At 36.4% G+C, this 26,328-nt stretch overlaps 1 protein-coding gene across 1 annotated transcript in view; it reads left to right on the top strand.

Moving 5' to 3' along the window:
* The first annotated feature begins 17,625 nt into the window (after positions 1–17,625).
* The window catches only part of CDH10 (cadherin 10), a 63,396-nt gene continuing 54,693 nt past the window's right edge, over positions 17,626–26,328 (top strand). The window contains exon 1 of the mRNA XM_005149947.3: positions 17,626–18,004. Coding sequence (XP_005150004.1) covers positions 17,774–18,004 — 231 coding nt within the window. The 5' untranslated portion in view covers positions 17,626–17,773. The remainder of the gene's footprint in view (positions 18,005–26,328) is intronic.

The raw sequence follows: 26,328 nt of genomic DNA, 5'->3' as shown, positions 1-26,328 counted from the left end.
TGCAGATCAGAAGAAGGGACATGCCACGGAACGGACTCAGTCAGAGATCAATGTGATCAGACAAAAAGCCATTTATTGCAAAGCATTAACTCCTTATATACTATTGCTTACACACACCTACAGCAATTTGGCATATCATGATTGGATACTTGTCTTGAAGACCCTTAGTGACTAACACATAATTGGTTAAGCACAGGTGTGAGAACTTGACCTTGAACGCTTGCCAACAGTCCACAGTTCTCATAACTCAGTGAATTACAGCCTCTTCTTATCTTGCTTGCTTAGGCTTCCTCGGGCCTCCCATGGCCTTGCTGTATCCCTCGGAGTTATTCAGAGCTCATGTACCAAATATCCATTCTCCTGTGAGAACACTGTCTCCACAGGGACACACATGCAGCACCTGTCAGGACAGAAGATGGAAATGACAGCAGCAGTGCTGCTGCTGTGATCTAAGAGATCTGTGATATGAGTTCTTGCTGACCTCATTGTCTGGTTGTGTTTGATGTCTTACCTCCCAGGTTGTCAAAAAGGTGCAAAACTTTCAACAGTGTGAAAATTACTTTGTATCATATTCAGTGTATGGCCATATCTTTAAACAATTATCTGTCTTCTTGAGCTGGTGTATTCATTGTGGTGACTTCTCCCCCCCTCATCTTCCCTTCATACAGCTGTCTTTCAGAAGAGTTGCACTGAGTAATGTAATGAAAGACATTGCAAATTGGAAGGTTTGTTCATAGACACATAAAAATTTACACTTTAGTTCTTTGATCTTGACTCTTATAACAGCTATTACAGATGATATCTCTATTTTACTTTATAATAGTGTTTAAAGGAGAGGGAGGAAATCATTGCTTGACACTTTCTCAAAGTTTTGCTAATGTGTGCATCTATATTTTTTTATAGCATCATAGTTCTGTGCTTCTCATCACTTTGAAAAAAATACCCATAATTTTAATCCCTATTCTCTAAATATGATAATATACACTTTAAATATATATGTCACATTGTGCTCTGAGTGACACCAGTGAATATCTTCAGCAAGTACACTTCAGTCACTGAAGTAGCTGGCTTTTTTCTGCAGAAACTGAGAAAAGATCCTTGACATTCTGGTAGTAACATAAATATAACACTTTCATTGACATTATATTCTTATGCTAGCCTGCTTTTCTCAAACAAGTGTTTGGAAAAGGACTAAAAGAAGCACAGGGGATAAAATGGAAATGTTAGGAAAAGAATGTATAGCTGTGAACATACTAGTGAATGTTCACAATATAGGCTAGAGCAAGTAACTCATGAATGACATTGGGTAAAAAATACAAAAGTGAACAGGAGGAGTCATAAGAAAAAGAGTTGATTTGATGTACCCTTATGTGACCTTTTATAACACATTAAGAATCACTTGTACTTGCAGTTTGGAGTCACTGCTCTTTTGGACCATAATGAATGGATGTAGGACTTCATGGAGCCTTTCTCCTATGTTTGTCTAAACTTCCAAACTAAGTCCTAAACTTCTTGTAAGTGCTTGCTTTACTGTAAAAATGAGAATAGGAAGCTTTAAATGTTCAGCATTGCAGCTTCCCACACTGACAGTAGTATTGGGTCCATACATGTTTCTTGGCAAGTGCAACAAATAATATTTGTAGTAGTATGACAGAGATTCAGCCTGACATAAGCCTTCCAGAAGTGCGAAGCTGGATGCTGTTAAATAAAAATATCAAAGTGCACTGAATAAAACAGTAGGTCTTTAGCTACTAGCTAAGTCATTGTATGCTTTTGATGGAAATGGATTTGTTTCCCCAGGAGTGATTTTATTGCATATGGTTAATATTTCCTATACTGTCACTTCCTAGAATATTTTTTTTTTGCAGAAGGTATCTGAATATACTGTGTATGTGTACTCCTGTATCTTTGTGGATTTATTTCCTAGCCAGTTTTTAGATGGTAGTGTATTAGAAGATACAAGACTGAGATTTTCCTGATGACTTTGCAACCCAAGAATGGTACCTAAAGTCTATTACAAACAGTTCTGTGATTTTCTACAGTGCTTCCCTCTTTGCAGGTGATTTACAGGAATCTGTTGGTAAAAAAGAGCAGGCAGGTTGTCTGGTTCTTGTGTTCCTGAAAGATTTCTGAAAAACAAACCCAAACCAACCAACGAACCAACCAAAGAAAAACACCCCCCCAAAAAAAAGCCCTGGATGGATGTTTTGGATTAACCCTGGTAGGCAGCTAAGCACCACACAGCTCTTCTGCAATCCCCTTGCAGTGAGCTGGGGGAGTGAAAGAGAAGGATAAAAGTGAGAAAACTCATAAAGACAATTTATTAGGGAAAGAGAACGTTGTGCTTACAAGCAAAGCAAAATAAACAGTTCACTCACTACTTCCAGTCAGCATGCAGGTGTTCTGCCATCCCCAGGAAAGCAGGGCTCCATCACATTTTTACAATTACTCAAGAAGACAAACACCATAACTGAATGTCCCCCCTTCCTCCTCCTTTCCTTAGCTTTTATTGCTGAGCACATCATCCGATGTATGATACCCTTTGGTCAGTTGGGGTCAGCTGTCCCAGCTGTGCCTCCTCCCAGATTCTTGTGCATCTCGCAGCATACTTGCTGGGGAGGGGTGGGTGGTGTGAAAAACAGGCCTTAACTCTGTGTAAGCACTGCTCAACAAGGGCTAAAACATCCCTGTGTTATGAACACCATTTTGGTTATAAATACAAAACACAGCTTTTGTATAAATACAAAACCATGTGAGCTACTGTGAAAAAAATAATCCTAGGCAAAATCAGTACAATGATGAAATGAATTGAAACATTCTAGTTTATTATTGTTATGCATGTAGTTGGATTAAGCTGGATTTATTTTTGCCATAGCTGAGTATTGTAAAGTATTAATTGCTTTATAGAACTATTTTGTCTGTCATTAACTAAAGCTATTATTTTATAGTGTCAAAAAATTCTATGTAAAGTATCTTAGCTGTATGCCACATATATCTATACGTATTTCACATATGCATAGTTGAAGGGGTTTGCCTTTAAATATGGGAGAGCTATCAAATTCCAGCTGTCCTAAGAATAACAACTTTGTTCAAGGAAGTTTTCTCAGGGAACTAGGTGGTATTTACATCATTATTTTTTCATTTATGAGGATAGGATGAGATGGAAGTCTGTTTATCACTGAGTAGACACTTTGAGTACACTGTTGACTCTTGGAATTTTTCTGCACTCTCCTCATGATTACCTGTTTGTGATCTTTAAGAAAGAGATTTCACTTGCTGTTTTAGACCTTTGGTAAATTTACAGAACGATATTCTATAGAGAAAAATGTGCATATATTGCCTAAGACAGAATCACTCATTCAGAAATGATATTAAAATGTTGCATATGATACAGCACAAGGTAGGAATAAGCCCCTGTAAAAACAATTTAAAACTTTTTGTAGAGAATAATTGCTTTTTAGGCTGTAAACTTTGGCAGTCAGTACACCATTAACCAGTAATAATTTAAGTCAGAAAAAAGAGACTGCTGTTTAAAAAAAAAAAAAATAAATTATTAGCTGTACATATAACAGTTTTTTGCTTCTTTCTAGAAAGACAATAATTGACAGATACAAAAAAAAATCCAATAATCTAAGTGTCTTCTATTTCTCTTGGACCATAATTATTCAGCCAAATTAAATACAAAAAAGAGTATTTTTCACACAGAAGTATTCTTTGACTTCTAATTGAATTACAGTTATAATTAAATTATAGACAATTGGTTTCAGATTATAGTAGTAATTTATTAATCTCAGATTCAAAATACAGATTGGAAAATCTCATAAATTCTGCTTGCATCATAAAATCATTTCTTTACTTAGGTAAACCCACAGAATTAACAGTAGATCAGGTGTATTGCTGTAAGTCATTGAGCTGTAATCCTACACCAAAATCTGTCAGAAAAATTATTGATTTTGTATATAACTATTTGTGGAAATACAAAATTTTAATTATCTGTTAGTTTTACAAAAGAAGGAATTGGATAAACCTCTAATATATGAATCCATTTTTACTTTAACCCTGACAGTTACCTTTCTATTGTAATAAAGTAGGTTCAAATTGTCTTGCACGCTGTTTCAGTTGCTTGCTAGCTAATTGTTACAACATATGCATGTTTGTGAATTGTTTTCTGGCTCTTGTGGGTGCAGGTAGAGAATCATTTGAGTGAAATAAGGAGACTCGTTGTCATTTTGGGTGTGATGTGGACAAGCAAGGACTCTACATAGTAGATTTGCTCTTCCAGATTTGTGCTTTCAGTTTGGATTAAAGAGAGCTGTTAAGCAAAAATAATCTCACTGGAAGCAAGACAAAGGCTGTGGAGGGCTGGTCATAATTGGTTGAACAGTTAATATTGGTTGTACACACAGGTTTTCAACAGCCATGTAGACCAAATCTGTGACTGTAGTGCTATGAAAAAAAAAACCAAACCAAACAAACAAACAAACAAACAAAAAAAACAAAAAGAAGAAAACCCAGCAGGTTTACTTGAAACAGAATGTTGAATAGCATTAAGACTAAAATATAAATTTAAAAGCAAAACAAAGCCTTGAATATTTTCAGTTTTCTCTTTATTTCCCAGAAACAGAAACTTTTCTGCCTTTATATACCAGGAATTTTACGTGCTTTGCTGAAGAAGTATCTCTCTGTCTGCAAAGTTTACACATACACACATGCATACAGAAGTAGAAACAAAACAAACAAGAAACTGCACTCAAACTGAGTAACTTAAAACTTTATAAGCTGTCCATCACCCCTCAGCACCTGTGATAAAACTGTTACTGTCTGAAGAGCTCTGCTTTTGTAATCCTGATTTCAAAACCTTTTGTGAGATTGATGTTATCTCACAGAATTCATCTGAGAAAGAAAATAGTGTAACACTAAAATCTGTCAAATAACGTGTACTTCTCCATCTTTCTTTATCTTTACATTTTTTTAATTTTTTTTTTTTTTTTTTTTTTTTTTTCCAGAAGGAGAATTTCCCCTTTCTTCTGAGTGAAAAGGATGAAAACTCACCAGCAAATGCTGGCTTTAAATAATACACTGTCGTGGTTTAAACCAAGTCCCCCAACTCCCTGAGAGTTTGGAAGGAAAATCCAAAGAATGTAGCCCTCACGGATTGAGATAAGAACGGTTTAATAGCTAAGGCATAACACAATCATAATGATACAGCCAATAACAAGCGAAAAGAATACAACACCCCATCAGCCACCGACCCATAACTCACTCCACCCTGCCCGGCCGAGCACCGCGTGCTCCCTCCTCCATTTTCCTCCAGAGCTCTCCCCCTCCAGCTCTTTCTCTCCCAGTATGCATCCTGGGCATCACGTGCTATGGTATGGAATACCTCATTGGCTAGCCTGGGTCAGGTGTCCTGTCTCTCCTTCCTCCCGGACTCCCCTCCTCCACCTGGCTGGAAAAAAAAACCTTGAACAAAAACACCCTCAAAACATGCTCAAACCATGACATACACTAATAGGCGTTGTAGCTGCTGTATATTACCTGCTGATTGCCAAGTCACTATATTTCAGTATTCTAACTTAGAAGACTGCTTGGACAAAAACTGTTTTAAGAACAAAAAAGGGAACATCTGTTACCAAAGTAATCCTCACCTTCCCATCGTTGTTTTACAAAGCTCACGAAAGTAGAAATGTCCTTTCATTTTCTCAATTTTCTCATGCAAAGCAATTGTGTGTAGACTTTATCTGCCAATGATACTGAAACCTCATTCTTTTTACTACAGAATGTTACAAAATTAAGTTAATTTACTGTGGAGATGGTACTCTATGCCATTCTGATCCACACACAAAACCAAACAAGAAACAAACTCAAATCTAAAAACCTAAAATTGATAGGCAATGCAGGTCATATTCTGTTAGGTATAGTGAAAGAATTTAATACGGTAAGTTGGTTGATTGTTTCAGAGCGATACTAGTGGTCTTTGGGGAGAGGGAAGAGGAGGACATTTTTTTCTGTCAGATGGATCATGGACAGCCTGCTCAGGTGTCCACAAGTTTAGACCACTTTTCAAGTCCCTAAACAGTACAATGATGTTAGTCTGAAATTTATGGGCAACTGGATTTCTATGGTTGTTACATGAAAAAACTAGTTCTTGCAAGTCTCACAATATGCTTTCAGAATGTGTTAACATCTTGGAAATTACTGATGAAAGCACAATTTTATTGATTTTTTTTTTTGTGTGATTCCTAGAAATACTAATTGGTGTTGGGAGCAGAAGGCAGGAGCAGTGAGAGACTGCCAGAATGCAGATTAGCAACAGCTATAATACAGTATTCTTCCTGGCTTTGTTTTTTTTTTCCTCTGAGATATTATTGAATGGCGTGACTGCTGGGCAGCTGTCATTCTCTCTTACCTTTTATTGTGCGTTTCATCAACTATGAAAAAGACTATAGTGTTGAATAATTTCAGTGAGAGGAGCTGTAAGAGGCCCTAAGACTTGGTGATCAGAACAGTTTTCTGGAGAGGAATGGCCTCAGTTAACATCTCTGCTTGATTAACTGACATCTGTACTGAATTTGTGAATGATTTTTAAGTTAATGAAGTCACAAATTGGAGAGAAAATATGTTGGGGGAAAGCCCCCTCCCCCCCTTTAAACAGAGTCTCCTTTCCTGTATTAAAAATTTTTAATGGGATTATTGTGATGATATAGGACAAACCGAGAGAAAAGGAAATTTAATATGACATCTGTTGGGATAATCATTCTTTTTAAATTGTACCATGGGTCAGAGCTACCTTCTTGCTTGCCACCTGATACCTCTACTTGCAAATGTCATTACTCAGGAATATCTTCATGCTGTACACCATGGGTGTTGCTACTTCATTACTTGCTGCTAAGCAAGGTTTGAGGGTGGGAGAGGAGATTAAGAAGTTAAGTGTCTTTTTTTTTCCATTCACTCTTCACTTTGTCCTGATTGACAATATATGCATTCATTCACATATTCACAATGTGTTTATTCATTCTCCAGACGCTGGGAACCATGCTTAGACCTTCAAAATACAACTGCTCATGCATTAATCACAAATGTCTCCTTAAATTTGCCTTACATCTCACATCTCTTGAAGACAAAGGCTGCTTATGCTTACCCAAACACCTTCACTCAATATTTCGTCTGACACATAAGTTTCTTCATTTGAGAAGCAAAGCAGGTAGTTTTTGGTCACCTGTACGTACGAAACTTTTACTATTTCAGTGATACCAGTTTTCAGCAACTTCTTGCTGGAGAGCAATGTCTCTCCTGTGTATTTCTATGGGCTCCTTGTACATTGTATGATTCATTCTCCTATTATTTTTCAGTCCTTGGCATTTATGTTTTAACAGGTTACCATCTTCTCATATGTAGGTTCAAAAACTTTAATGACAGCCAGCACCTTTTTTAAACTTAATTTTATTCATATTTGAAAGTAACCTCTACTTGCCCTGTACATCTTCTCTCACCTAATAGCATAGATTAACTTCCATAAAACATTGTTAGTCTTCCTACGGACTAAGGAAATTCTGCTTGTTATTCCATTTTCTAGTTGCTTATCAGTTCACACACAATTATGTCAGTGTTCTATTATTTGACTTATACAGCTGCAATAATTTCATTGTATTTATAGCTCTTCAGAGCATACTTTATCCTAGAGGTAGGAGCAGCTTACTATTTTTCTTGCTTACCACATCCCCCCACTCACTGAGCAGCTGATTGCTTTCACTTGACTAATATAGTAATTACTATTCACAAACTTGATGGCCTCATCAACAAAGATTGAAACAGGGTAAATAAGTACAGGAAACAGAATAGGAGCCTCTCAGAAGAGGTTGAATAAAAGACCACTCAGAGATTTCAAAAGATGCAATTTGCCTCCTTGCCTGCCACACACTTGCTCTGCAATCTCAGGTGACCACTTTGTCTTTGCTTGAGATTTGAATTCATATAGTCTAGAATAGCAGACTAGATTAATAGAATAATATTTTATTTTTGTATTCTTAGAGTAACAGAAAAGGGTATATTACTTCTCTGCATCTTGGGTGAAACAGTAATGAATGCTATAATGACTGCCAGTGTTGCTGTAATAGTAATGATCCAAGGACTTACAGAAGATGAAATAAATCTTTTTTAGTAAAGTCAAAATGTTTTACTAGCATGTTTGTTTGTATTCGGAAAAAAATCCTTTCAGGCATAGAGTCCCTTTTTTATATCTGAAGTAGAAAAGATGAACTTACAGACTAAACAGAATTTGAGGACAATTTATCTAATTTTAATTAGAACCTGTCAATTACATGAACTCTATAAAGAAAAACATATATATGTATTAATAGTTTTCACCAGTGAAATAAAGTGGTATGAAAAGGGTGCTGAAAATAAAAAAAAAAAAGAAGAAGAAAGATACTCAGTTCTCAAAGGAAAGGGAGGGCTAGGTAGCTTATAACCTGCAGACATGCAGAGTTTGGAAGGGAAGAGAGATATACTATAAAGCACAATAAAACCAGAAACTCATCTGAGTCTGTTGGTTTTGGCTTCCAGCTGAGTTTTGAAGTTCTGATCCAGGTTTATCTTTGAAAGGTATTTTGTTGGTTCTCCTTGAAAATCAGGAGTTAAAAATCAGAGATTAAATATCTGTTCTGACAAAAAATATCTCCTCTGACAGCTGGATGTAGCCTTTCACCAATTACCTGTGAAAGCTCATTCCAGTTCAAGGTGGTTGCTGATTTCCACCCCTGTATTTATCAGAAAAGCATACAGCTCAGTGTGTGAAATGTATTACATTATGGGAAAAAACACTGTAAAATTCGGTGACCTATTTCTCCAGAGGAGTGTTCTTGTTGGGAAGAGCTTCTCTTAACATTATTGAGATGAAGAGTGCAAGTGTTCTTCAGTAATTATTTTTTTTTTACTGAAATAATAATTTTTAAGTATTTGTTTTGTCAAGTAGTGTTCTACATAGATGACATCTGGACAGGAAAAGTAAGCACTTCCTTACTGGCCTTCATCAAAAATTCAGTAACTGTCTACAGACTTTCTCTGTAATAGTCCTGTAGTATTAGTATTTTCTCAGATGCTGTGGTCAACATCAAAAAACGTGACCAGTAAAATACAGCATATAGAAAACTAGGAAACCAACATATACATCTCTGTATAAATGGCAACCTTAAAAGACAAGTCCAGAAAAGTTGTACTATACAAACATATTCATAAATATCATCAGATTTCTGAAATCCACAAGTGTATCTGACTTTTCCAGCTAAGACTGGTAATCCAGTCAAATCTATATTGCATTGGGCTGATCTCTCTTACCTCTCTTACTGAGGCAGTAATAGAAATTATATAAGGCATAGGACTATAAAGCTATTTGTGGGAGGACTTCAGAACAGTCTTGATTTAAGTGTGGAACCCATAGTCAGATTATGCATAATTTCATTTATCTGATCAATGTGTCTACCTCAATGTTCTTAAACAGCAGTGCCAATATATATATAAAGGATGTTGACTAAGTGTGTGAAGAGCTCTCTGAGTGTCAATATAATTACAGTGCTGGTGGAGTTTTACAGTACACAGGAGGGTTCTTCAGAGAAAATTTCCTTACTTCCAAAGTTTTGACCTGACCCATGTCCATCACCAGTTTATCATGCCCGTATGTCATGCCATGTAAAGGTGATGTGCTACTTAAAAGCAGGTTTCTCTTTCCAGACTAGTCAAGACACAGCCTTTTCATTACTATGATAGACAAAATTATAGTGATTTTTTAATTATATGAATTGCAAGCATTTATACTTAACCATGGTGTAAAACTGATTTTGAAAAATGTCAGCTTTAGCCTGCTGTATACTGTTTTAAAGCAAGTACCATTTGGGAAAAAGTAGGATGTGATCTAATTAGCTCCTATCATCATATCTCCTACATACGATGTAGGAGCATATCAGCATATCTCCTACAACTGATTGTTTCACATTGCATAGGCAATATCAAATCTTATATTACCTAATTTTAATACATGATATATTTCATTTTTTTTTGCAGTGCACTGTAGATGGCATAATGTTAGGTAAAACAGGTTACAGATTACTATACACTGTACATATATGTAGTATATTCTTAAGAGGTTTCTGGTCCTGGTTTAACACTTAAAACAACCCATAAGAGAATTTATGAAGGGGGCTCTATAATTTTAACTCACTAATGGTGCAGAAATTATGATTTTGTTGGGTTTTTTTTTTATTATTTTGTTTTTTTCATAATTTCAAATCATCCTGTCCCAACAAACTGCAGTCACCCCATAAAGGGACTTTTACTTTGCTGTAAATGAGTACGATACAAAGAGCCATAGCAACTTTTTAATATGCTAAAATAATTATAAAGGCATCGAACAAAGGTGAAACTCCAAGCACTTTAAAAAATACTTATGGCTAAAAATTTCAAATTCATTACAAATATACCTTCTTGTAATTTGAGGGTTTTATTTTTTAATGTCAAATATAATATTTATGGTGAATATTAAATAGCATTTTATCAATACTTATGCTTTTATTCTAATAAATGTAGGAGATACAATCATCTGTTTTAACAAACTTTCTTAATATATGTCTCTCTTACATTGCAACTGCGAGTTTCCATGAGAAATGGTAGTTTCCATTTCTTCCTGTCTGCTAAGAAAGGATGTAATCCTTCTACTATCATCTAATTAGCAGGAATGTGACTCTCCATGCTGCAGGCACAGGCACTAACACAAGTTTGAGGAGCCACTGTGTAGACATCAATGAACACTTTATTAAATTACACAGTTTTCTAAGCAGGCACGGTCTCTCAATGCCCCAATTCTTTATGCCTTAGTGAACTGCTTCTGCTCTCTGAAGCTGTGAGGTTTCAGCCTCAGCTGAAGATTAAAACTCCTGATGAGATTATGGTGAGTTTTTAGATATTTGGCACACTTCTGTGCTTATTTTATTTCTCTAATAAGGCTTAGATTTTGCTAGCAGGTGGAATCGTTGGCTTGCAAAGACTAGGAGGTTTAAAATTCCACCTGTTCTGAAGGAAAAGAATGTCTTTTTCATAACTGTTTGGCGTTATTCATTGCAATTCACTCTGTTTGGGTAAACCCTTTAGTACAGGGAGGAGGAGTATTAAGTCCCCAGGTCTAGATATTCAGTGATCTCTCTGTCTGGGCTCTTGGCAATATCGAGACAGAATTTGCTGATCTTTTCCAGGAATATCATGGTCTATCAAAGATGCAAGGTAATGAATGAGAACATGTTTTGTTAAAAAAAATCTTTTTAGCATATGCTTTTGTGTCTAAATTAAAATGTTACAGTGATGCAAATTACTTTCTCTGATAAATCACTTTTTCCTTTCTATTTAATACTTCTTCAGATAAGAAAACATTCTGAAACTTGTTTTTTTGCTGCTTTCCATCAGAACTGGTAACTGCCCTCCTCTCTACCATCACTTTCTTCTCCACTTCCCCTAGCATGCTAAATATCAGAACAGTTGTTTGTTTGATTGTTTAATTTTGAGAGGTTTTTGGGGGGTGGTTTTTGTTGCTGGTTGTTGGGTTTTTTTTTGTTAAATAAACAAAGAAAAGTACAATCAAATACTAAAAAGCTATTGTGGGATTTCTGTTGTTTTTTCAATAAATGAAGTAGAGAACTACATTATGAAAAAAAAACTAATAATGGAATATGGATGTTTTAGAAGGCTATGTGGAGATGGCTAAGCACAAAGGGAATAATCATTTAGGATGGAGTAAATGGGGTGAATTCAAGGTAGAGTAGAAAAGAGCTAATTTCACTATCTGGGAGAATGTAGCAGACGATAGATGGGAGAAATGAAACTCCAAAAACTTATAGAGGGAGACTCAGAGGAGGAAGACAGACTTTATAAAATGGGAGGGAACTGGGTGGCTAGGACTATATTATCTGTTGTGGAAAAGCATGCTATGATGGCAGGCAAGCAAGAGGATTTAAGTTGCTTTCAACCCACAGTAGCAATCTACAAATGCTTTTGAAATTAAATCAGATAAATGGAAAAGAATGGGGTTGGGTTGATATGTAATGAATAATAGATATTCATATATAGGAGAATAGAATGGCCACTGATAACAGTGACACCAGACATAGGAAAACATAATAAGGAGAGCAGCCAGGCTGCAATTTGTTCAGGCAGCTCTTCCAAGCCTTTAGTCACATCTCCTTTTGGCTGCTGACTACCACAGCAAATATATAGGAAGTTTTTCTTAATGCATGACCTAAATTATCTTTGTTGTGATTGAAGTCACTTGCTTTAACTATGTATTGTGTCCATTGAGAACAATTTCTTATTTTCAGCAGTGTTTCTGAAAACTAGTCTTACCATCTTCTTAATCTTTTTTTTCTTCCTGTCAAGTAAGTATGTAGATGTAGTTGTTCTTTCCTGAAAAATTGCCTGAAATTTTTTTTTTTCAAAACATTTTGATGTTAGTCTAGTTTCTGATTATGTACATGTTGGCACTGTGACGTTTAAACCTGGACAGAGGATTTGGAATGAGTGGAGAGGGAGGATTACTTCATACTTCTTAAGAATAATATTCCTGCTCACATACCTTATCCCCCCCCCGCCTTTTTTTAAAAAAAAAGATAAAGAGATCCACCATATTGAGAATGTTCAGAACTATTATACTCCTATTCCTCAATTTTCTCTAGTACTGTGCCTAGGTAGTTTATTCCTATGTTGTGCAACCTATTATGATTGTTTGGCTTCTCTTTTTTTAAAATAATATCCTGCATATTTAATTTATTTTTGGGGAATACTTTGAATTTTAATTCTGGTGGTTTTGTAGTTGTTGCCTTTTCTCTGTTGTTTTGCTCACCCTTTCAATGCCCTGCTATGTCTTAAGACTGAGGGTATCAGTTTTCCTTGAGAAGGACAGGGAAGGGTTGTCGTGAGGCACCTGGAAAACTTTATGGGGAAGAGGATAATGTTCTCCACTGCAGGGGAGCTATGAGGAGTGAGGTCTTAACCTTTTCTTCATCCTCAATTTGGTGTCTGCTTGGGGTTATATTATGCATTTCTTTGGATATCACATTTATGAACTACCAGTGGAAGGTAGACTAAATGTTTTTCCACTTCAGAATCACTATAGTGCATGTTAATTTGTTTTTGTAAAAACAATTAGGATGTGTACTATATAAATATGCTTAAAAATAAGGCATAAAGTATGCTTCTATGTAATCTCACTATTGCCCAAAGTATTACTTTTGTAGGAAAAGTTATGATTGTCAGTATTTTCCTTTCCTTTGTTCCTTTTTCCTCTGCTTGTTTTTCAGTCTTTTTCCCTGTGAACTACAAAAATAGTATGAAAAACTCTCATTTGAGTGAAATAGCCTTGATGATTGTGAAATATGATTTAGTATTACTAACTAAAATACATAATTCTTGAACTTAGGTTTTTGGTTTTTTTTCAGTCTAGCATCAAACTGTACGTATGTAACTCAGATTCCTAAGTGGATCCAAGGTTACAGGACTTCATAAAAAGGACCAAGTTCTAAAGTTCAGAGGTATAGCTGACTACTTTGCAAATTAATGTTATAATTTAATAACTCAAAGCATGGTCACTGCAGTGTGCAAGCATTCCGCTGGAGGCTATGAAATAAGCAGCTTACAATTTACCAATTATCTCCTTAGTTCAGAACTAGGTAATTAAATTATGAACAGCTTTAGACAACTTCATTGAGATATAATATATAAAGCAAGGGACATAGACCTATAATACAAGGAATGATGAGATTAGAATATCCATTAAATTAATATCCATAATTTGGACGATCTCATTAGTTTGCTTCGGGTAGATACAAAAATCTTTATGAAAAGTATCATTGTCTTTTTCTCTTAACAGATAATTTACACCTTTAAGTTACACTTACAGAGGGAAATATTTTTAGTGTTTTCAATATCAGTCTCTTGTAGAGGTGTCTGTTTAAAGAACTTAAGATCATACTGTGTTCTAAAGCATTATAACTTTATACCTAGTCTTGATAAAGAGATGGCAAATAGGTCAAAAGAACTAAATTAGCTGAGCTGGAGATTCTTCTCAGGCTTATTGAAAACTCAGCTTTTCTGCACTTAGCTGCCTTCCTACTTCTATTTTTATTGTTAAATAGTTCTTATTATTTCAAAACCTAGCCAGATTGCTCAATTTCATTTATTACATCATAAGCCAGGAGTCAGAGTTCTGATGAAATATAGAGGCACCTTACCAAGTTAACTCCTACAAGGAGGCACCCAAAATGGTAGCAATTGTGTCTTGTGGCTAATGGCTGTAGACACTATGGAAGAGGCTTTGCCGCCTGTGGTAGCAGCTTTATGCTGGGGTTGGAAAGGGACCAGAGATTTGGGTAAGAAAATAAGAAGAGTTTTTCACTGTGGCTGTATATAAGAGTAACTCTATTGGTGTCACATCTGCAGAAAGAACAAAAAAAGAACAAAGTATGCTTGTGTTTTCCATTATAATAAAATTTAAGATTGTTCTCATGAAACTCTGAAGTAGTTTAACCTAATTTGTCATGAAGCATCTTCAGTTCCAAAAATATCTTTCTTTTGTGCAAACATAGCAAAAAGGACTGAAAGACAAGATTAAAGATGTAAATGGATAATAGCTCCCAACTGAAACAGAAATGGAGAAAACAGAAATGGCATTGCACAAATATCTTTTTTAAACAAGCTTTTTCAAATGTTATACAATTAAAATTCAGTTCAAGTTTGACCAAGGTTAGATACAGAACAAAATTTATAAATGGTAGCTTATCCCAAGTAAAAGTTTTTTGCTGTTCAAATCTGTTCTTTACAAGAGAGGAGCTTAATAAAATTTCTGAAGTAAAAAATTATATGTATATGAGTATTTGACTTTTTTCTTACTTTATTTATTTACTTTAGATTTAGTTCTGCTGAATCCCAAAAGAAGCTATACATTAATGTAGAAAGACAAACAAAAAGAGGAAATAGCTTGCGAAAGAAAGAACTGCTCATGGAGCAACCAGTAAATGGAAGTCTGAGGAGAAGTGCATCAGTTAGAGGAGCTCATGGCCCATCTTAGATGTCAGTTAATTCTCATGAGTTTCAAATGGTATGAATATGATTTAGAATTACTATGGGGGTTGCATGAGTGAGTAAGCAAAATGTATCTTCCAGATTTTCCAAAAATTACATTTGAAATCACATGAATACAGTTGCAGATGCAATAAAACATTTTCTTCTAAGTTCTGAGAGATATAGAAGTGATTAAGTTGTGGAAAGGGAGAACAGCCTAATTGTTTTAAAATTGTTAGCTGAAAGATATAGTGTAATGATTAATAGCTTCACTGATGATTGGTCCACTTCCTCCATACTAGAGATTGAGTCAAGAAAATTCAATAAAAATAATTCCAAAACAAAACTCTATAAGTTGGGCACAGTATTGCTCTGTAGGAAGTTTAATCTTATTTAGAAGGACAGAAATATGGAACATAACTCATATTTAATAGCTTTTAGAAAGCTTTAATTAAAAAAAATATTTTTTTTTCTTTTCTATTGTGGGAAAAAAATGAGAAGTACTCTTTTGGAAGAAGTGGCAGAGAGAAATTTGAAGAGAACAATTGGTGAAATAGTTTCATTTAAAACTATTTAACCATGTTAAAATTATTTTAGTTCCTTTAAAAATATCTTACTTGAAGCCAGCAAAAGTATTAGAATTCTGCTGAGTTCTCAGACCCTCTCCTAAGATAAGATTTTCACCAAAATTTAGACATTTTTTTCCAATTAATTTTCGAGGGAATTAAAATAAGAATAAATTAATCTTCTTCCATTGACTGTTCCAGTTCTAGCAGGTTAGTACAGAGCCAAATATTAAATGTATTACAGAACTGGGACTTATGTCTGTTTTCTGTAGTAAAATATTGAAAGGTTTCCTTCATCTAATTCTCTTCAAACATTTCCGTTACTCCAGTGCTTTTATTTATTTGTTGTTACTTGAGTCTGTTTTTTCCTTGCTTGCTATCTTATTTTTAAAGGTAAATGTTTTATTGCTTTAGTGTAGATTACTATCAAAATCATTACATTTAAAGCAAGAAGCTGAATTTCACCAGGAGTCTCAACGGAGGAAAAAGACCTTAGTGTATGCTTGCAAAGTACATTAGCTGCTTTTGTAACTTTAACAAATTTCATCCAAGTTTTCATTCCGCTGACCTAATTTAACATGAAGGAAATTCAATAACAATTTCTAATATTGAAGCATTATTTCCCAAGAGGAATTTAACACTTCTACATCAAATAATAATATGTGAATAATGGAATATATATACTGATAGCAATAAGAAAGTGGGGGGGGGGGAAAGCCCCAAAGAAAATGTATCTCCTTTTCAAAAACCCCTAAGTTTTACATAGCTCTACTCTAAAAAATCAAAAATATTTAAGGTGATAGTGAACTATACATGATGTTATTGAAACCAGGGGACACATGGGAGTGCTGTGTACAATGTTACTTACCTATCAAAATCAGAAAAGAAGAGAAAAAAACAACCCAAGCTTTTTACTACTTGAGTTTTGTGCCACATGTGGAAGCATATACAAGGAACTGCAACCACCATCCATGCACTTTGTTTTCTGCGGACATGGCAAAAAGAAAAATATCCAAACAAATCTGATTAAAACTTGCAGAAACTATACCCTATTAACATGACAAATCATAGGTTTTCATGATTTACATCCATGCCATACAGAACCAAAACATTACCAAATTATCTGGGACAGAAGTGAAGAGAGCTTGGCTAAATTTGTCTTGCTGAAATAACATCTCATGATTCTATCAGAAGGAAAAAAAAAAAGAAGACAAAGAAAAAAAAAAAGTGGAGACAAAACAAAGATGAATTAGGAAAGGCTTGCCTTTCCTCTGCAGTAGTATTTCCCAGAGTGAGATTAATCTCAGTCCTATCCAAAATTAATTATTCAGGATACTTGCAAAAAAAGCCCTCTTTTTTTTTTTAAAAATGCTTCCTACATTTTAAGACTGAGTTTGCATCACTCCATATTGCAAGATCATCTCAAGAACTCTAAAAATTTGCTTCTGGTCATTCTGTGTTTCTTCTAATGCATATGATGTTCTCTTTCACCATTTAAAATACCCTGAAGAACTGGTGTTTTACCATTTCCTAATTTCTAAACCCACTTTGTGTTGGCTTTTCAGTTCTCTTGATAATAAGATTAATAAAACACTGGAATTAATGTAAAACAAGTCAGGTGGAAAACATTTGAAGCAAAGGGAGCAGTATTTAATGTGCAAGTTTCAGCAATATTAAATCCACAGTCTATATAAAAAGCACTCCTAGAAGTTTCTAAGTAGAAAGTTTTTAATAGGAAATAGTTGGTCATCTCTTGGCACTCTTACTTTTTCTTAGGAAATGTTTTGGGAGCAACTGCCTAACATATTCACAGTGTTCTCCCTATCTGGATAACCTTTATATTCCTAACCAGGTTGCTTTCTATGTCATAATGTTTTGTATCTGCAGGATACAGCAGCAGGGGTGTTGAACACTGGGGAGTGAATGCATTTCAACTTACATTGTCTCTTCTCTGTTCACATTCAGGAGTTGATTACTTTCTACAGTTCAGAAATGAGTTGTTGGAAATTGCTTAGCTGCATCAGCAACTAGAGTCATCAAAAGGAATTCCAGAAGACAAAACTGTAGACTCCATTGCTGACCAACTTGAAGAACTTCAGCAGTGGAGAACTATGACAATACAGCAAGTCCTACTACTTCTACTGTTCTGGATGTGGCTGCTGCATCCCTGCCATACAGAAATGCTGTTCAGAAGGACTCCTGATCTCAGACCTAGAAGCTTTGGAGGACGTGTATCAGGAAATGATGGAAAAACAATTCACCGCCAGAAGCGAGGCTGGATGTGGAACCAGTTTTTTCTTTTAGAGGAATACACAGGATCTGATTATCAGTATGTAGGCAAGGTAGGTTTCTCATTAAGATTTCTGTATAATTGTCAGGTTTACCTAACCTTTATAGAGAGCCATCATTTCTATGTTTTATTCTAATGCATAAGAAGCAAATTTCCAGACAATATATATATATATATATATATTGCTTATCATACTACAGTCACTAAATCAATATTGTTAGTTAAATTTACTCAGAAATACTTGAATTAAATCAATGAAGACTACAAAAAATGCTCCAGTCCCTTAATCGACTTAGTGGCCTTTTGCTGGACTCAGAGTTGGACACAGAACTCCAGATGTGTCTAACCAGGGCAGAGCAGAGAGGAAGGAGCATCTCTCTTGATTTTCTGGTGATGCTTTTCCTAATGGAGTCCCAGGTGCTGTTGACCTTATTTGCTGCAAGGGCAAATTGATGATTCATGCTTGCTGTCTACAGGGACCCCAAGGTTCTTCTGCAAAACTGCTTTCCATCCATTTGTGCCCCAGCAAATCCTGGTGCATGGGATATCTTACGTTTATATTATTATATTATAAAATCACAGAACAGTTAGGGTTGGAACCTTAAATACCATCTAGTTCCAACCTCCCTGCCATGGGCAGAGATATCTTCCACTAGACTGCATTGCTCAAAGCCCCAGTCAACCTGGCTTTCAACACTTCCAGGGATGGGGCATCCAGAACTTCTTGGGGCAACCTGTTCCAGTGACTCACCACCCTCACAATAATTTCTTCTAGAAATGGTAATTTCTTCTAGAATTTCTTCCTAATATCTAATCTGAATCTACCTTCTTTCAGTTTAAAACCATTCCTCTTGTCCTGTCTCTACATGTCCTTGTAAAGTCCCTCTCCAGATTTCTTGTAGGTCCTGGAAATCTGCTATAAGGTCTTCCCTGAGCCTTCTAGTCTCCAGGCTGAACAAGCACAGCTCTCTCAACCTGTCTTCATAGGGAGGTTCTCCAGCCCTCTGATCATCTTTGTGGCCCTCCTGTGGACTTGGTTGAGCAGGTCCACATCCCTCTTGTGTAGAGTGCCCCAGAGTTGAACAGTACTCCAGGTGGAGTCTCACCAGAGCAGAGCAGAGGGAGAGTATCACCTCTCTCGACTTACGGGCCATGATCTTTTTGATGCAGCCCAGCAACTATATTTCTTGAAAGGACTAAGAATGTTGTGGGGGTTGAGAAAGGAAGTGCATATTAAAATTAATGAGATTTAAGTAATAAGTAAAAATTGAAGAGTGCGAGCTTGTGAAGGAGTAAACTGCATTTTTATTTCCACTTTTTTTTTGTTGCTTTGTCTGTAATTTTAGCACCATAATTTGAATGATACAACCATTTCCAAAGTGTTGCAAATAAACCTTATATTTATTTCATACACTTAGCAATTGTCAAGTCATGCCTCCCAAGATTTCCAGTGTATCTAGGCTAGATTGGTAGCTTATACAAATTGACCTTGCCTATAAAATGAGGTGTGTCACTATATCAAAACACTAAGTTATTGTATTTGGAAGCGTATTGCTCCCAAAAGTCCCAGGAAATAAATAATTCTGCAAGGTACCCTGAAATTCAAACAACTTAGGCTCCTTTAAAAACCTGCTGATTGCTTTTTTTCTTGCATTATTTTTGAATATTTATGATCCCAAGTCATAAAGTGTGAGTGTTGTTACTTAGTAATTTTCTTCCACTCATGATAAGTGAAGGAAGACTCTTTAGATAGAAAATGGTTAACATTTTTATAGGCTAACTCATCTGCAGTAGAAAAAGAGAGAGGGATGTTGATAAACACAGAACTATTTTGCGAAAAAAAGTGTCTGCAAATGGGAAGTGCTAAGTAAAGACAGGTAAACTGGCAAATAAAGAAACTTGAGGAGTAGTCAAGACTATGCTTTGACCTTTTTTTTTGTCTGCTTAGAGCAAAAAAGTTTTAATTTGATCAAGGGAGTTTAGAAACTGTTGAATATCACATTACTCTTGAAACCAGTGTCTACAATTTACAGTGCTATTTATGCATTAATTTATTCCCTCTTTAAGTTGACTTGAGGTTGTTATCTAGAATAACATGATGCAAATTAGATTCAATGAATAAATGGGATAGGTAATCTCATAATAGCTGAAGAGTTCCTTCTTTAAGTCAGCCATGCTTGTGAAATGGTGACACTGTACATATTGACTGATTAGTGATATTCAGTGGTTTCTTCAGGTCAGTATTTATTATTATTATAAGAAAGGAGGATGGTCATCCTTTCCTTTATGTAATACACAGGAACCTGAGGATAGAAATCAAAACAAAGTAAGTGAATTTTATATATGCAGAACCTCAAATAATAATTGCAACTGTAGTTTCTAGTAAAGGTTGAAGCCATAAAAATAGTATCAGAAACCAGGCCTATATATGTGTTACAAAGTTTATCTTTGAGCTATCTTGGCAAAAATATACTAGAAGACAATAATTATGAATAAAAGAACTTTTCTCAATTTCAGAGAAACAATTCAGGGATGTTCAAAAGAAGCTTAAACCTCCTATCAGTCATTTTATTAATATTTGAGATACATAGTTTCAAAGCCCATTTATTATTTCTCAAATAAAGTGGGGCAGTTACAAAGAATTGCATATTTTCAAACTTGTTCAGAAAAACTTCAATTTATTTTAGGTATATCCAGAAAAAAAATTCTTTTAAATCTAAAATTTATACTCTAATAGTTGTCCACTAAAGGAAGCACTGTTGTATAATAATGTCTTAATCTGCAGTCATTAAAAATTAAATTTACAAATAAATTCTTCATCCACATTAAAATTTATTTTTCTTCCTTATAATTTCACCTGAACTGGCCATTTGTTTCATTCTTGCAGATACTTTTTTTTTCCAGTTTGATTTCTGAGATAGTGACATTTTCCAGACATTTTTATCCTAGTAGTTTTATTGCGAAAAGGGTCATCTGACATGTATTTTTCAGTACGTTGAGAGACTGAAGTTCTTAGTTGTAATGCAGTAGTTTCTAGTATCTCAAAATGTATCATATAATTATGTGTAAATTCATGTGAATTTTTGTATGTGTTGCTCAGTATTGCTTCATGTAGTCCATAGTTTCCTGAAAGTCCGTGTTCTGTCAACATACAGGGATAAAAATTAGCTAACGTCAGACGTGCATAGAGTTGTCGCTGTTAGAGAAACAGTCAATTTTAAAGAAAGATTGAACAAAATAATTTCCTGAGTGAAATGAAAGCCAGAAACTATACTGGACAGGCATTTTGACTGGACTTTCCTGTCTGATGAAGCAGCTATGAAAAATACTGCTTTGGAAAAGGTAATAAAAAAGACTATGTTGTCCTGATTTCAAAGGGTTCACCATCAAGTGGGATGCAAAAAAACCCCAAACTATCCTAGGGAAGTGTTTTGTTGTAGTGGCAATACTAAGACTTACCAAACCCTTTTAAAAACTTCTGTACTTTGATTCCTGAGTAGTGTTTCTATCATAACTCTTTATTTTATAAAAAGCCTTTGGTACCATGAAAGACTAAAGAGTAGGATTTTTAATTGAAAGTATTTGTATGCAAGCTTAATATTTAGTGTGAAGAAGCATAAAATGTCTTCATTTTCAGGTGAATGAAATCAGCTCTGTGGCTCTGAAATTCTGTAGAGGTTGAATTTTCAGCTAGAGTAGATTCCTGTGACAGGCATAAATAAAGAAGAATGGGAATGGGAGTGAAGACACTCTGCAAACCAAATAAATTAATTGTGATCTGCTGTGTCTAGGACTCAGCTGCCAAGGTGAAAGAGGACAGCTTGTCCTTTAACCATGTCCACTTGGGACTTTATTTGTTGTTTTTTTGGTGTAACTCTACTGAATGCAAAAAGCAAGCTGTTCACATTTGTGTACCTTCAAAAACTTTCACTCACTGAAGTTACTGCAGTGAGGTCAAATTGACACTTAAGGGACAGCGACATTTAGAAATTTTGTCTTTCTCAGCAAGACTTAACACATAGGCTGTGAAGAAGGTTATTTAAGACACCACTTTTTGGCAAGGATATGGAAGATTGCTTTTGGGCGTCCATTCCTTATAGATATTTCAGCACAGATCAAGAAATACAATTCTTTTCTTTTTGAAGATCTGGTTCCTTTCTGCCTTTTGTTTTAGTCCAGAATACAGGAGCTACAATGGCTTCTCCAAAAACGAGAACCATTGTTCTTCTGTAACAGAGGCATCAAAAGCTTCCTTTAAGATTGTCCAGGAGGTTCGCTGGTTCTCAGTGAGCTCTGAGATGAAATTCTTTGTCAAACTCTTTTGGAACACAGCTTAGTAGGGAGTTTATAACTGGTTAGATTTATCATTTACTCTAAATTGAAGTTCTAAAGTAGAGGGTTTATAATTTCTTTTTGCAAATGGGCTATTTCTTTGGAAACCTCAGTGTATTTTGGAGTCTCTGATGTCTTGATTCATTAAACAGCAGCAGAAGGTACTGGTTGGTGGCAAACAGCTGATTTGGCTGAATAATAAGTTTTTATTCCCATAAAGAATGAACTATTTGTTAACTACAGTACTGGATGTATACCTACAAGACACTGTTTTTTGCTGGATGATACAGGACAGAATTAACAGTTGCTGAGGAACACAAGGGCTTTGTAATATCCACCAGTCTTTTAGTGAAGACTGAAGAAGCCATCAGGAAGCCAAAGCCAGATGTATTTGTTTGAAGGCTGTGGATTCCCAGACTTCGACAGATGTGCATATGAGTTTCTTAAAAGTATTGTCTGGTAACAAGGGAAGAGGAGTTAAGTCATTTGGGTAAGGCATACTCAGGGCATACTCAGCCCAACTGCTTAAGGGGATAATCCCCAATGTCCAAATTATTTAATGGTAATTTTGCTCATATGTGCCAGGCTCATATGAAACACCGAAGTGAGAATTCTCAGTTGCCTGTTCAGACTGGCAAATCTTCACTGGAAACAGTGAAGAATAGAGACTACAGTGAAAATTCTGTGCTTCACAGTGAAATAGTACTGGAGCGGATTACTGGTGAAGGACACATCCAACAAATCTGAGGGTAGATGATCCAAGGCATTCCAAGTGTAACTTGCCTCACTCAGAGAGTTCGGTGTCAGTATTTGTTCTTTTAAGGATGCATGTATTGAATGTGTCTCTGCTTAAAATCTGTCCTTACAAATGAAACAGGCAGACTGCTTTGGGATTATGCTTTTTCTCTAAAATTATAAAGTCAATAGGATCGTTCATCCGACCAGAAACACTTGGCATTGCAATAGACTTGTTTCATAAAACCAGTAAATCTTCATTAGATGCCAGTAGCTCAGACGGGCAAGTGACGTATTAAAGGAGATACCAAATCACGGAAGGCAAAGGCAAGGACTGGAAGAATGAAGAACTACCTGCAGTAGGAGAATATCAGGTTCGAGACCATCTGAGGACTTTAAAGGTGCACAAGTCATGGAACATGAGGAGATGCATCCATGCGTCCTGAGGGAACTGGCTGATGAAGTTGCCAAGCCACTATACGTCACTTTTGAGAAGCTGTGGAAGTCCAGTGACGTTTCCACTGACTGGAAAAGGGGAAATATAACCCCAATTTTTAAAAAAGGAAGACTTGGAGAGCTGAAGGCTGGTCAGTTTCATCTCAGTGCCCATCAAGATCATGGAGCAGATCCTCCTGGAAGCTATGCTAAGGCACATGGACAATAAGGAAGTGATTGGTGACAGCCAATATGGTTTCACTGAAGTCGGTTCACACCTAACAAATTTGGTGGCCTTCTACAACATGGTTACAACATTAGTGGCTAGGGGAAGAGTGACTGACATCATCTACCTGAATGTGCAAATCATTTGACACTGTCCCAGACAACATCCTTGTCCCTAAACTAGAGAAGCATGGATTTAATGGCTGGACCACTTGATGAATAAGGAATTGGCTGGGTGGTTGCACTCAGAGAGCTGTGGTTAACAGCTCAATGCCCAAGTGGAGACCAGTGATGAGTGGTGTTCCTCAGGTGTCGGTATTGGGACTGGCGCTGTTCAACATCTTTGTCAGTGACATAGACAATGGGATTGAGTGTGCCCTCAGCAAATTTGCAGACAACACAAAGCTGATGAGAAGGGATGTCATTCAAGGCACCATGAAAAGGCTTGAGAGGTGGGCCAGTGTAAACTTTATGAAGTTCAACAAGGTCAAGTTCAAGGTCCTGCACTGGGACAATCCCAAGAACAAATACAGGCCTGGAAGAGAGTAGTCATGAGGAGAAGGACTTGGGGGTATGGCTTGATGAGAAGCTCAACATGACCAGGCATTCTGTACTTGCCACAGAGATGATCAGAGGGTTGGAGCACCTCTGCTATGAAGACAAGCTGAGAGAGTGTCATAGTTTAAACCAATCCGCACAGCTTGTTCACTAACACCCCCCCTTTGCTCCCCCAACTACCAGAGAGCTGGGGAAGAGAACCAAAAGAATGCAACTCCCAAGGGTTGAGATAAGTACAGTTTAATAACTAAGGTATAACACAAATCACTACTGCTACTACTACTAATAATAATAATGATAAAGGAAATAACAAGTGAAGAGAATGCAACACCTCACCAGCCACCGACCCGTAACTCACCTCACCCTGCCCGATAGAGCACCAACTGATACCTCTTCCAAGCCCCCAGAGCCCCAGCCCCTCTAGGTAACTCTCGGTTACATCCTGGGCATGACGTGCTATGGTATGGAATACCTTTTTGGCTAGCTTGGGTCAGGTGTCCTGTCTCTCCTTCCTTCCGGCCTCCCCTCCTCCCTGGCAGAGCATGAGGCTCAGAAAGTCCTTGGACAAACCAAACATTTGAGCAGTGACTCAAAACATACATGCTATCAGCAACCATTCCCAGCCTGAAAGTCAAAACACAGCACTGCACCAGCTACCAAGAAGGAGAAAAAATGACTGCTACTGCTGTACCCAGGACAGAGTAGGGCTTGTTCAGCTTGGAGACTAGAAGGCTTGGGGTGACCTTATAGCAGCCTTCCACTACATAAAGGGGGCCTACAGGAAATCCGTAGAGGAACCTTTTTATAAGAGCCAGTAGTAATAAGACAAGTGGAAATGGCTTTAAGCTGCAAGAGTGTAGATGTATATTAGACATAAGAAAGAAATGCTTTACTGTGAAGTTGGTGTGACACTGAAACAAGTTGCCTCTAGGAGTTCTGGATGCCCCATCCCTCGCAGTGTTCGTTGACTGGGGCTATGAACAGCCTGGTCTAGTGGAATATGTCCCTGCCCATGGCTGGGTAGTTGGAACTACATGATTCTGTGCTACAGCACACATCAGAAGGGAAGGAAGAAGGGAAGGAAAAATATAGGCAAGGATTGAAAAATGAAAATAGTAAACCAAAAAAGATGAAAAAGTAGTCTAACAGTGGTGTCATCCAAACTGTCTTAGCAGAGAATATCTGTTTTGACAGAACTGAAAGGCAGTGTGTTGCATATTTTTATTACTGTAAAAGTTGGACACAAGGAAGAGAGCTCAGGGGTTGCCGGTGTCTGCATGGGTGCTGCTTGGGAAAAACTCTCTGACTAATAGTGCTAATCTAGTTGTAAACAAATGCGTGTGTCTTCTTTTACAACTGGTATGGTGAAAGAGGGGAAATGCCATGGTTCCAGGTTTGTATCTGTACCAAATCTTCACTGGCAGTGAAATCAGTGTCTGTTTCAGGTTCATATCATGTATCTCTATACCTACCTAATTGCTAGATGACCTTGAGCCACATGGCAAGTGATACCCTGGTGACCAAACTGAAACATAGTCTCAAGAAGACAGAAACCATGCTCTGAGACTACAAGACTCCAAAACAGAGAAGAACTACTTAAAAAATAACTGTAAGACACTGCTTAAGTAGACATATCTTTGTCTTAGGTAGATACAACTAAATCTGCTTGTAGACAACATCTTGAAGTTAAACACTAAGTCCAGGGCTATTTTTCACTTCTGTGGTACAGTTTTATGTGTACTTTGCGTGCTATTAAAAGTAACAATAGCTGGAAGATTTATAGTGAATGAAGCAGGATATCATCTCTAAAATTTTGCTCAGCTTTCAAGCAAATGCTAATTTGATACTCTGTTCTTATTTCTCCTTCGCCTCTATATGACCTTACATATTATATTTAATGAGTTTAACACTGTTAAACATAAGTTTAGCACTATTAATGGTCTTTAATCGAAATTCAATGCATGGACGATGCAGTAGTTCCTGAAAAACATGAGGTGGTTTTAATCATTATTTGCTTTACCTCCTTAAGGAAAACAAACTAAAACTGTATGCTGTTTCTTGTAGGGAGCACAAAGTACAGGAAATAAGGCT

Source organism: Melopsittacus undulatus, chromosome 1, assembly GCF_012275295.1.
Source record: "Melopsittacus undulatus isolate bMelUnd1 chromosome 1, bMelUnd1.mat.Z, whole genome shotgun sequence".
NCBI lineage: Eukaryota > Metazoa > Chordata > Aves > Psittaciformes > Psittaculidae > Melopsittacus > Melopsittacus undulatus.
Note: the sequence above shows the minus strand (reverse complement) of the source record. Positions and strands in the feature narration are given on the sequence as shown.